Source organism: Rhinolophus ferrumequinum, chromosome 17, assembly GCF_004115265.2.
Source record: "Rhinolophus ferrumequinum isolate MPI-CBG mRhiFer1 chromosome 17, mRhiFer1_v1.p, whole genome shotgun sequence".
NCBI classification, from domain to species: domain Eukaryota; kingdom Metazoa; phylum Chordata; class Mammalia; order Chiroptera; family Rhinolophidae; genus Rhinolophus; species Rhinolophus ferrumequinum.
The window spans coordinates 24,689,563-24,703,343 of NC_046300.1; the positions used below are offsets into that span (position 1 = coordinate 24,689,563).

General features: G+C 38.7%; 1 protein-coding gene across 21 annotated transcripts in view; it reads left to right on the top strand.

Annotated features, from left to right (window-relative positions):
• Nucleotides 1-13,781, top strand: part of THRB (thyroid hormone receptor beta) — a 335,981-nt gene that overhangs the window by 283,982 nt on the left and 38,218 nt on the right. Inside the window, exon 1 of one of the 21 annotated variants that reach the window (XM_033132151.1) lies at nt 5,734-6,166. The exons of the other annotated variants lie outside the window; for them this stretch is intronic. Coding sequence (XP_032988042.1) covers nt 5,839-6,166 — 328 coding nt within the window. The 5' untranslated portion in view covers nt 5,734-5,838. Of the gene's footprint in view, nt 1-5,733; nt 6,167-13,781 lie in introns of those variants that run through there. 21 annotated transcript variants of the gene reach the window in all.

Sequence of the window (13,781 nt, forward strand, 5' to 3'; positions counted from 1 at the left end):
GAATTCTGTGTTTCTCAAGGCAGAGACAGTGACATTCACGCTAAATCCTGAAGGCTGAGAAGGGCTCTGTCCTGTGAAAAGCCAAAAGGGTGGGCACCTCAGACAGAGAACATGTGCAGTGTCCCTGAAGCAGGTAAGATCTGCAGGGGGTGTTCAAGGAACAGTCAGTACATGGTTTGGCTGCAGTCAAGGATATGATGGGTAGGGCAAGTGTTGACATGAGGTGGGGAAGAGCCACCTTTTGGTAAACAATTTGAGTTTTATCCTAAATGCAGTGAAAAGCCACTGAAGTTTTTAAGCAGGGAATTGGCATGTTCTGATGTTCAGTTTTTTTAAACATGACTCTTTGTTTGCTGTAGCAAAAAGAATTAAAGTGAAGCTAGGCAAGTTGGGAAGCCATTTTGGCAATCCAGTGAGGAGTTGGTAACAGTTTGGGCTAGGGTGATGGCAGTGGAAACAAAGAAGTGGTTGCATTAAAAACATATTTTGAGTAAGAACCAGTGAACTTGCTGCTGCGTTAGATGTAGCTAGTGAGGGAAAGTGAGGAGTCAAAGAGGGCTCCAAGGCTTTTTGCTGAAATGCTCAGGTGGATGGTGGTACTGAGATGGGAAGACTGCAGGAGGAATAGGTTTTAGAAAGAATTCATTTGGAGATGTTTACTGGTTATGCAAATGGAGATGTCAAGCTGACAGTTGGACATACGATTCTGGTTTTAGAGGAGGTGTCTGAGATGGAGATATGCATTTGGATGTCATTTAACTGTTATTTAAAGCTCTGAGACAGAATGAGATCACCTACTGCAGGGATGGCAAACTTTTCGCTTAAGTGACATATTTTTAGTTGGCCATGTGGTTTCTGTCACAACTACTCAACTCTGCCATTGTAGCACAGAGTAGATACAAAAGTAGCCATAGACAATATGTAAACAAATAAGTGTGGCTGTGTTCCAATAAACCTGTATTGACAAAGCAGGTAGTGGGCTACATTTGGCCTGCAGGCCAAAAGTTGCTGACTCCTGACCTAGACTGAAAATGTAGACTGCGAAGAGAAAGTCGAAGACAGAGTCTAAGGCATTTCAATAATAATTATAATTATTATTATGTATATATATATATGTATATATGTATACATTGTTATGTGTATATGTACATAGTATTATGTATATGTGTACATATTATTATGTATATATATGTATATATTATTATGTATATATAATTATACCACTTACTATGCCAGTCACTGTTCTAAATGCTTTACTTATAATAACTCAATCTTCACAATAGCTGATGGGGTGGGTAACTGTTATCACTGCTTTAGTAAGGAGGAAACTATGACCTAAGTGAAAAGCTTATTTCTCTATATTGAGGGGAAAAAATATCCAGAGATTGACAGTCTAGGTTAGTATGGCAGTTCTGTGGCAGTTTTAGGTTCAGCACCTACATTTCCTTCAACTTATTTTTCTACCATCTCTAGAGTATGGCTTTTGTCCTCATGGACCAAAATGGTGTCTGGAGATCCAGCCATCATATTCATATTCCAGGCAGTGGAAAGAAGGAATAAAACAGCAAATGGTATGCACCAGTAGTCTTTTTTACGGTGTCTTTTAAGTTTCCTAGAAACTGCCTTACAACATTTCTTCTGCTACATCTCATTGGCCAGAAGTTATTTATACAGAAACATCTAAGCACAAGGGAGACTGGGAAACAAAAGTTTTTTTCCCAAGGGCCATTGCCCACTAAAATTTGGAGATTCTATTACTAAAGCAGAAAGTAAGAACAACTATTAGCATAGAAGCTAGCATTAACATTGCCTTAATGTTTATTAATTATCTTTCTTTGTGTGCATTTTTGCAAGTATAGTTGATAACACTTTCCCTAAGACATTTCTGCTCAGCTGTCTTATATCTCTGGCTTCCACTGTTGAAGTCCTATATATTCTTCAAAAACCAGCTCACAGGTCACTTTTTCTGCGAAGCTGTCCCCTGAGACCCTAGGCAGATTTTTCTTGTATTCCCATGTCACCATTATCACACTCCCTTGGATTTAATTCTTTCCTAGTATGTCTCCTTGACCTGTCTCCTCTACTTGACTAGATAACTCAAGGTCAAGTGAAGCCAGATTGAGGTATGGAGAGTAAATTTCTAAGAACTAGGGGAAATGTGTAGTGAAACTGCAAATGATGAAAAATAAGTAAGTATGCAGGATGTCCTGGCAGACGGTGAAGGGGCACCCAGTAATATAGCAGTTCTTCCATTTTGCCACCTATGAAAATAACCTGGGGAACTTTAAAAAAAATCCTGATGCTAAGGTTTTACCCCATATCAATTAAATCAGAATTTCTGAGAGTGACACCTAGGTTCATTAAAGTTTATGGGTTGGTTATTCCAGTGTTAATCCAGCTTTATTTGAGAATCAACACAGTTGAAAATAGAGGGAAAATAAATGGGAAGAGAGAAACCCTGTCCTGCCTCAGAGACCTTGAGAGTTTGTTGTTTACCTATGAGGTTTTCCAAGAACATTGTTAGTCTTATCCTTTTGTTATTTCTTTCCAGCCATGAACAAAGATGTATTTATACAATATATTATTATTGATTAAAACATTTCTATTGAGAATTATTAAAGCCCTCCCAAATTTATTTCAGGCAGTTTGATGCACTGGGAGTCAAATAACAAGCTTCTCTCTAAATAAGTAAATTAGAATAGTCAGCCAGGGAAATAAGAAAACACTCTTACTGAAGCTCACCTCATTGGTGACACATAATATGTTTAAATTGCTTTATCGACTTTACAAAGAAGTCTGCCAGATGGATCACAAGTGACAGCACTGTGATTACTTCTATCCGGGTGTGAGGGGCCATATTTCAAATTCAATGCGAGTGGTGAACTCCATTTCCAACTGACAGTAATAAGAGTTTCATGCATTTACTACAAGTAAAGGATTGCACCACTTGGTACAAAGAGTGCGTTTCAGAAAGTTTTGTTCTGTTTTCTCCAAAAGATAAAAATTAGTAAGGCAATGGGTTCTCTTAAATATGTTCTGAAGCTTTTTTCCTATTCAAAGACTTCTGAGGGAATTCGGGATGGTTTTCATTCAATAAAAATGTTGTTGATTCTCAGGGGTCTTCCAAACATTTAGTAAACGTTGAGAGAAAAAAAGTTTTTCAGGAGCCATTCTTTCCTTTTTCACTGCAGTATTAATATCCAGTTCTGGGGCACAATAACTGATTTTTCAAGCACATTTAGCAATTTTGGAAAATAGTTTTTAAGTGTTCCTTTGGAATGGAAGTTGAGGCTCTGGCTTTAGTTGATATTGTTACTGGTGAAAAGCAAGAAATTGCTTGGATTTCTGCCTTCAGTGAAATAGACAGGGAGCCAGGAAATGCACTGGGCAAAACTGCAAAAGTGGATGAATTTGACATGCAATTTCTAACCAGAAAAAGAGGGCTCGGAACAAGTATGTTTGCCAGGAAAGAAAACTGCTTTATTGAAAGGTTAATTTTCAGATTAGTTTTGGGAAATTTGAGATAAATAAGTGAAATCAGACAAAAAACATAAGGCCTGGATCCTTTTTCCTGAGGTTTTCAGAAAATAGTCATTGCTTCCAATGAAATGTTTTGACATTTTCGGTAGGGAGAACACATTAATTGTAATGTTATGTGTATGTGTTCTTAAAAAACACTTGTGACTACATCTTTTATTTGTTTTAAAAGTAATCAGAGAGTACTCATAAAAACACTATTTAAATGTTAGCTATGTTCTTCATTCCTTATGGTAACTTTCATGCTTTCTAGGATGATGCAGTTCATTTTCCAGGTTCAAATGTACCAATTTGGGGGGAAAAAAACAAAAAACAAAAGAAAAACCCTTTACTTGTTTTATAGTTCAGTTTTTCATTTTTATAGTTATTTCATTTTTATAGTTGTTTTCATTTTAATAGTTTTTTTTTTTTACTTGTTTTATTGTTGCAGTTTTTCGAGGAGTCTTATTACTAAATTTCCATTGGGTCTGCCTGGGCTTCCTCCCTCATTTTGTCTCATCTGTTGATTGTTCTCCAATTCTTCACCTTCTTCCCTTGAACCGATGGCTGCTTTACTACATTTATAAAATTGTCAGCACTTAAAGACTCCCTTGCATGACACTGGTCTACTTGACTCTGTATATTGAATATATGTGCTATTCAGCTATTTAGTGGCAGGGACCACGATTGACTTTTTGAACAGCCATTTCTGCTCCTGCCACCTCCTGCTTTGTACTTAACAAACACCCCGTAGATGTTTATTGAGTGATCGTAATAGTGATCATAATACCCTCCTTTCTCCTATCTTATGTCCCTGCCCCTGAATTCCATGTTGCAAATGACTGGAGCTTTGTGTCCAAAGCAGAGGTCTCACTGTTGAATATTACATTACATTGCCTTGGTCCCTTAGGAGGGAAATACCAACGAGGTCACACATTTGTGGGCCAGCAGGAACCCACATGTAAATGTAACCACCTGAAGCCCAGAAGACAGAGGAAAAACCCATAGCTTCAAAGAAAGCAGCTTCCTCTCTTACTGAATCATCACCTAGAACGCACGTCTATATGTGGACATACGTAAGCTAACCACCATCCACGTGGAGAAAATACCCTTAGTAATCATCTCAACAAACATTTATGGTCTAACTTGATATTTGTTAGCGTCTTAGTTAAAAGATGTGGTGATTCTCATAGAAAATGCTTTTCTCGTTGGGATCACTATCTTTAAATGTCAAGTGCGTGAATACTACTTAAATCCCAATTAAGCTTCAAAATCATCTCAGAAGCAGATTTGAATGGGAATAAAATGAGGGATGTACACAGTTTTCCACATATTACTTTTAAGAGTGCTGTTAAGCACTAACAGACGGGGGAAATGTTCTAATAGGGGGTGTTCTTCGTGTAAGGGTATTGGCACAGCGCTCCCTCATGCACTTATAAACAAAACATAAAGACAGAATGAGCAAAGTTAATTTAAGCTTTAGGTCTCATGTAGATTAGTGCTAATGATGTGGAAAATTCTCACTTGCAAGGAACAAAATAGAACTTCTTCACAGACACCAGCGGCATTTTCAAATGTGGTTTTCCTTGGCACGTTTCAAAAACCTGCGGGACCTGTGCGTCATTGGGAAGATGGTTAGATCCTGCTATTAAAAGCCAATCAGTAGCATTCAACAACAGATTTAACCACTAACATTCGTACAACTGGATTAATGTTTTGGAGTCAGTCATCAGGCTCGTTACCACTGGATTTTCTCTGGTTCATGCTAATAAACTAGATTATTGATTTTAGGATTTTCTCTGTATCCGAGGATATTCTCTAAGATGTCTTGATAATGTTTCATGCTTAAGTTGTCAACCAAGATGACAGAAAGAGTAATCATTTTCTAATCATGTTGAAAGAGATTGAAACAGCATATAAAAGGAATCTCCCCAGTTTGGGAGCAGCAGGAACCTTCTCGTCACTCCTCCGACTGGGTGGAGGTCATCCCTTCCTGCCTGCCATCTTCCCCAGGAATTAGCTGCATTCACAGCTTAAGACCTCTGAGAGTCAGAAATCTGCTTTCCAGTATGTTTGAATGGCAGGAGAGCTCAAAAGACACCTCAAACTAAATAGGATTTTAGCACATCAAGTGCTCTTCCAAAGTAAAGCAGGCTGGGTTGCTGTGTTCGTGGTGGTGTTTATTCATCTTCCCTTCTTGTTTCATGTGTATGGATGTACGCTTCTCGGCATATATGCCCGGCTCGCGGGGTGTATGGGGCTGGTGAATGCATGCATAGAGTGTGTGTATATGTAAAGTAGAAACTGAGCCAGGGTAACAAAATGAGCTACTGTATGCAAGAACTATATGAAGTGCACCCAGCTGCTGGCAGCAATTGCTACATGCAGGCCACTGATTATTACGCGTATTTTGAAGATAGCCCGGGTTACAGTGGTTGCAACGCTCAGGCTGTGCCCAGTAACAACATATATATGGAACAGGCCTGGGCAGTGAATCAGCCTTATACCTGTAGTTACCCTGGAAACATGCTGAAAAGCAAGGACTCTGAGTTGGACATGGCCCTGAATCAATACAGCCAACCTGAATATTTCACTGAAGAAAAGCCTACTTTTTCTCAAGGGCAGTCACCATCGTACTCTCAAAAAAAAGGTAGGGACCATTCTGCTTCCGTTTGTTAAAAGTTTCCGTGTTTCTTTCCGTTGTGTTTTAAAGTTACAGTTTGCATCCGCTCAGTTAAATCTTTGACTTTGAACACTGAATGTTCGAAATTAAAAACAGCAGTAAAGAGAGGTTGCTAGGTGATTGAAAAGGGTCTGTGAACAACAAAGATTTCCAAGCACTTTTTCTTCATATATGAAAGCTGGATTGAGTTATATTTTTAGACTCTGTGTGTGTGTGTGTGTGTGTGTGTGTGTGTGTGTGTACACACACATATACGTAGAAAGAAAATATATATATAACAGTATTATATACAGTGTATATATAATATTACACGATATTATATATTGCCTGGAGTGAATATTGTCCCCTTCTTTGCTAAAAAAAAAATGTGTAAAAGGCTTCCCCTGGACGGATTGGCACTGTGGCGTTTGAAGGGGGGGGTAATTCTCCCCGGTTCAGGTTCAGATTAAAAACTCATTTGACTTTTTCTTGGCACTTCATATAAAAGTTTATTTTAGTTAACTAGTAAAATATTTTAGGGATATTTGATGGTACTATAATGTTGATATGTTAGGATTTGTAAATGTTCATTTTAATGTATTTACTTATCCATATAAACTGTAAAGAATTTACTTATAATCACACCAAACTGTAGGACTATAAAACTCAAAAAGAAACTGGTACATTTTATATTGCCATTGTCTCCCTAAATTTTGACATGTCTGGAATCATGTCAAACGAACTCTCTATATGAAAGTAAGTGAAATATCCTTCAAAATATCCAATGTTGAAACAAGTGTGATATCCATTTATTTTAATAGACACTATGGCTTTACAGTGCGGTTTAATTTTCTATCCATTGAACATTTCTTGTATTACCAAAAAGTAAAACAAAAGAAGCAAACAGGTAGTATTCAGGGAACTTAGTAGCAGCTACTGGATAGAAAATGCTTTCAAATATCCGCAACTTAAATTCTAATGCAAATATGCCAGAAACCCATTTTTTCTGTGTACGATCTACAGGATATTGCATAGGAAACCAAATTTACAAATTTCTATAATTTGCAAGAATACGATGCTCATTGATCTTAAAAGGTCAATTTCTCTGTGAAATTATCTTAAAACAGAATGTGGTTTATTTCATTGCGGCTCCTATAAAAATTGTCATTTGCTGTTTTTCAATGTGACTATAATTAAAAGTAGCCTGTTTTGCAAACAGACAAAATCTGAAAAAAAAAAAGCTAAAACTAGAATCCCTGTGCAGTTTTTGCCATATACCGTGTTTATATTTTCTGTGCTATTCTATTAGCTTCCATAAATGAAATATGAAGGGGATTATATTATAGCATAAAACATATTCAGACGCATTCACCTGTGTTTTCGTTTAGTTTTACATCCCCTTAAAGGGCATCAGAATTTCTCATTTCTTGCCAAGGGGCACTCCATGTCCCCTAATGGGAACATTTGAGGTAGATTGAGTAAGTGCTTTCTATTTCATTTAATATTATACTTGTAAGTAATTTATCTTTGAAAAGAGTATGTTAACATTGCCTCATTAGACATGCCTGGGTATGTGGTTCTTAACGTGGTAGGATCATAAGAAAATATTGCTGTCTGTCTCTCTCTTTGGGCATTTTACTCCTCTATTTGGGCATTTCACTCTTCTTAAAAATTCCTGCAAAACTTTTCATGCTCTTTTACTCTTTTTTCTTTTGTCTTTTCACTATATTTTCTTCCATCAGTGCTGGAGAATATTTATTATAAAATGTTAAACTAGGGATTCTTTACTAATTAATTTGATGCATGAACTAGAAGCTAAGACACATTGTATGCATATATTGATGTAATTTCTCAAAGCCATATGCCATTGAAAAGCCATTGCCACCTGCCAAACTCACTAAATCAAAGCAAGCAAATATTCTTAAATGCGCCATTATTTATTGTTACAAGTCTTTAAGTAAATCCCAGCAAAACTAAACCCAGCTGTTAGCTGCCTCTTAGGACAAAAGGTCGTACCCAACACATTTATCCATATTGATCCATTATTGATTTTTCTTGTTGTTGGAGGACATCAGTAGTATCTCCTTAAGGCAAACTTAAGACTATAAACAGGTGTTCAGTGGAGCAGGCCTCATTATTCCAATTGGATTTTTATCTATTTTCATGAATTTCATAATTGCTTCATCTGTGTTTGTTGCTGTCACTACAGCTCTATAAACTCTTCAATAAGGCAACTGTCTTAACTTTTGCCTGATTTTTATAAGGAAAGCTTATTCTCTAGCCTTTAATTGGAGTTTTCTAGTATGTAGAGAAGGATCATAATTTTGTTTTCAAAAAGTGTATTATAGGTACACGTAAATGAAATAAAGGAAGGCTAGCGAACCCACTGTTAAGACTGGTTATCTTAACGGTAGACTGGAATGACTTTAGTTCTCTCAGTGTTGTTTTTCTGTTTTTGTATTTATAAGCAAGAGGGAAGAAAGTTATCAAGTTCCTGAAGCAGTGAGAACATGAACTAAGGGAAGGTCTGAATCAAGTTCCTTGAATCAAATCTAAAATTAAACTTCCAGAATTGGTGGGGCAGCCAATATAATTTTCACATGGAGGAGGCGTGAAATGCAGAAGACAATGTCTCTCTTATTTTTCATATAGAATATGAGAAAACACATTTTTAATGTTTAAAAGTTAGAAGACAAATTAAAAGCACTGTAACTACCACTCAGGAGATACAAGCTCCTAATTTTCTGTCTTTCAAGTAACATAGCCGTGATTTGTGGTGTTAAAAAGCCAGTCATCACAGCCAGTTGTGATTCCCCCGGCTCAGGAGGAAGGGGAGTAAGTGTGGAAATCAGACGAAGGGGAGGAGAACTGGCAGCCAGGGTATTGTGTCTTCTTTGTGGCCATGGTTTCGGCATAGTTAAAATTGATATCTTTTTTATTTGGGGGGCGGGGTGGGAAGGGGCAGTGGCTGGTTGTTTCCACCGGAAATTCCAGTTACATTCCAAGGTCCCCAAACAGCTTGAGTCTGGCTGCTCTGTGGGCAGTTTTGCCAGTCAGCCTCTGGGTCTGTTTACACAGAATCCTTCCCTGGAGTGTCTATCCTGTGGTACCTTTCTCCACTGGATTCTTTGCTTGACATTGTATGTGCCATCTTTATAGGAATTGCATGTCCAAAAAGTGGCTAGTGTGTTTGCATCTGAGTGGGTTATCGCGTCCAAGAGAAAAAGCATTTCCTGCTTTGGAACCGGGATCAAGGAGATGGGGTGTGCGTTTGTGCTGTTCAGTTTTGGTTTGGTTTTGATTACACATGTTCTCGTTCTACAGCAACATTTTTTTGTGTGTGTTGCAGAGAGAAAAAATAATAACTGAAGCAGGAACTCCTCATAAAACTGGTCTCTCTGCATCTGTTTTCATTGCTCCTCTGTCTCCAGGACAGGAATCTAAATCTTTTTTCATGTTCTGCAGCTCTGTTGACTTCATGTGAATAATTGTGTAGACATTAGAAATGGAAATTAAATGGTAAGGTGGGGGGTGTTTGAAGTGACCCACATCAAGAGGATTGGATTAAAAAGAGGAGTTAAGCCCAAAGAAATAAGACCTCTAATTAGAATTTCCTTAGCCTCATTTAAAGTTAGAGAAGGATTGCTATACAGTAGACTTGGGGGTAGGGAGGTTTCAGAGTCTTCCTAGAAAAAAAAAATTGTTGCATGAGAAATAGGTACCCTTAAATGCTAGAATCGTACTTGGTCTCCTGAGAGGCAGGCAGGCAGGAAAGGAAATTTTAAAAAGGGAAGATGTATGAGTCCCACTGGATAATCACTCCCAACCATGAACTTGAATATGAAGTGATCACACAATATTTCAATTTCTGTTTCTCAACCTTTCCCTCCCCTTCTCTTCCTTCTCCTCTTCTCCTTCTCTTTGTCTTCTTCCCTCTTACCTGCCCTCCACTTCTCTCTCCCTCAGTCTTCCTTTTTCTCCCCGTCTCTCTCCCATCTCTACTCCTCCTCTCTAGTTGAATTTGTTTAATTTAAACACGTATATGATCAGTCCACCCAATGTATTAAGTGTTGCAGACATCATATCTTTAAAATGTAATACTTAAGAGATTAATATGACTGCAGATTTTCCTCCAATGCTTATGTAATTGTAAGCATGCTGATGTACAGTTAGGAATCCAAATTAGGCACTACAACCCCTATGCTATTAAGAGACAACACCACACCAGAAAACAGAACCATTTCTTTAAATGCAGAACACATTTGCTGTCAAAAGGTTAAATGAAAGTGCCTCTCAGCACCCAGAAATGGAAACAAAGTCAGGAACAGTAGTAGTTTCCAAACCTAGTCCAAATGTGGACAAAAACATGAATCTTCTTTCTTTTCTTTCTTGAGAACTAGCCATCTGTCTTGTCAACTGCACATCCTTCAGAGATTTCATCAGATGCCCAAACCTCATCCTAAAACATCCATTGCCATCCCTCACAATGAAAGCTAATAGCCAGAGTCCAAGGCATTATAAGAAACTGAAGTCAGATACCTGGCAGCCTTGGGAAAGACTGTGGATGCTGCTTATTTCTGGCATAAAGGTTTCACATCCATGACCTCATATGAATATGTTCCCACAAACTCAAAAGTTTTTCTTTCAACTCTCAGCATTCAAGTGCTTTCAGCCTGAGGTCCAGTTGCTTCTTGCTCTCCCATTCCTCTGGTCCAGCTTTTATGACCCCATCTTCTTGTGCTGATACTAAGTATCAGTGCCCGATTAGTATCTGTACTCTTCCGTTTCCAGATCTCCTGCCGGCTGAGCTTCCGTGCGCTGTCCTTGGTACCACTCACATCTCAGATCCCTCTTTACTAGCTGCTTTAAGAATTTCCTCAGTTCTCCTGGAGACTCCCAGAATGTGCTTTCAAGTAGTCACCCCAACTGGCCCCCTTTCCCTTTCTGCAGATATTTCCTGCCATACTGTCCTATCCTCTTCTCTCCATGTCAACCCCTCTTCTCCCTCAAAGCCTTCTTCTTGCAGCCACTCAGTGGCAGTTCTTCCCTGACCCCTGCACCCACCACAAGGCTCCTCCTCAAAGGTTTAGACCCTTTTCCATGACCTGTCAGATCAAACACTAACTCCACCAACTCTTCCCTTCCCTAAAGAGTTCCATTTTGGTTCTGGCTTTGTGCTTCCAGCCCACATCCTCTGTTCCCGGTATCTTGGCCAGTTTCTCCATGTGTTCCTCTCCCTGCCATACTGCTCCCCATCCCTGAACCAATGATGCTTTTTTCCCTGCTACCACCCACTGCCAGCCACACCCCAGTGTGCACGCTGCCATCCCAGCCTGCCTCACTTCAGGTCACTAACAGTGCCCAGCCCATCGGCCCCTTCTATTTAATCAGCACCACATTCTCCACACCCTCTTTCAACCTGCTCTGGCTTAAAAGGCAGGTACCCCTTGTTTTATACAACAGCACTGAATTATTTGTTAAAATCGTCTGTTTTAAAAGAAAATAAGTTATATTTACAGTGTATGAAGCCACAGGTTCTCAACCTTGACACTATTGACATTTAGGGACAGATAATTCCTTGTGGTGGGGGCTGTCCTGTGCCTTGTAGGGTGTTTAGCAGTGTCCCTGGCCTCTATGCCCTGGATGCCAGTAGCACACAGCACCCCCTTCCCCATGTGACAACCAACAGTGTCTCCAGATATTGTCAGATGTCCCATTGGGGGCAAAATCAGCCCTGATTGAGAACCACTGCATTAAAAGAACTTATATTTAGAGACCATCTTTAGTAATGGATCTTTTGTAAAGGATCTTTTTGTAACATGAAAATCCTTCCTCAGTTTTTGTCTTGAAAATCTTAGATTTTTGCATATTGAGTCATTTCAAAATGGAGAACACTTGAACATACATATACAGAGGGTGCCCAAAAAAAGTATACATATTTTAAGAAAGGAAAAAACTATATTAAAATTACGCTGATGGTAACCACTTTGAGACCGTCTTGTAATTGCAGAAGGCAAACGTGACTTGTATTCATCTTTCGTTATTGGTATATATTGAGTATTACAGTCTTAATACAGTTTTTTCCTTCCTTAAAATGTGTATACATTTTTTGACACCCTCTGTACATATATGCGTGCAACACGATACTTACGTATGTGTGTTGCAGATCATTCTCATGGTCCGAATATGGGTTCTCTTCAACATATATGCTTGTTTATGTCCTGTCTGCCTAGAACATAAGCACCAGGAAGTTAGTAACAACCTCGTTTACTTCACACTCTGAAATTCACACCTACCATGACTGTAGGGTACACCTGCAGGGAGCCCAGCACAGCGTATGACAGCCATGACATTATCCTGATGACAAATGCAGCTGCCCTTTTTCCTTCGTATAACATCAGGCTGAAGAGCTGATAGCCCACATTTTTAGAGCTATAACCTTGAATCTCATCCTGATAAAGAAAAAGGCAAACGTTTTTCTCAAACATACAAAACATGAAGTCACTGTGGGTGCTTCTGTGTAAGCCCAATGCCATAAATTGACGCTGAAAGCAAACTCCAAGGCAGCTAGTGCCAGTTTCTGGTGACCTTTACCCCTCTCCTCCCCTTCCCAAACTCTTCTAATATAGTTTACCTTCTTGCTTTCTAACCCATCCCCTTCTTTTAAAACAAGAAATGGTCTCATGAGTACCAGAATTCTGAAATTCTCATGACTACAAGCACTAGAGAGCTGATAGTGATGAGAGAGAGGCACAGTTGTTTCAGAAGGACTGCTTAATTTAAATTTTTCAAGCAGCACATACATCGTTCGTATGTTTTAAAAAATAGTTTTCATTTCCGTAAAGAATTATATTCTCCTTCATTGTTCTTGAATTACTTTTGTCTTCCCACTTTTGACAAAGATAAAAATTTTATGAAACATTTCTTTAAGAAGACATAATGCAGGAATAAACATAAACGGCAAGTGATATTTAGCCTCAGAGTGGGGCACGAACAGGGAGTGGGGCTGACCGTGGAGAACTAGGAAGTGTAACTCTTTCTTAGGATGTGAGCTGCCCTTCTCTGTTCAGTTGGTTGTTGCCTTTTGGGAATGTGGGCTAAGTGTTGCCAGAGCTTCCAATTTTTCATATGAAGCAAGAAATCTGGATTTTATATGATATCTCCTAGTCTTAAAAAATTTGGCTGAGCTTTTTTTTTTAAACACTCAGCAAGCCAAGCATTGTAGACTGCCAGTGTGTGTACCCGCTTTTGATTAAGATTTGGACTGATACCAATCTATTCCCTTTCCTAGTATTAGGTTGGTGCAAAAAAAATTGCAGTTTTTGCCATTTTTAAACAGCAATTACTTTTGCACCAACCTAATAATTTGTATCTGCAAGTGTTTTCGCTCTTATTGTGAATTGAAAGGTTATGTCAGCTACTAAGAACTTGAGTCTACAGGGATAGGAAGAAGGAAATTGAGCGGGGGACTTCTTTTTGTGCACAAAACTATATCATGCCCAAGCCCTAAAAATTAAAATATTTCAGTATCAGGAAGTCTCGAGTCAAAAGAAATCATCTGAAACTTGCTTTGCCCCCTTTTCTAGCCTAAGACTTCTAGATG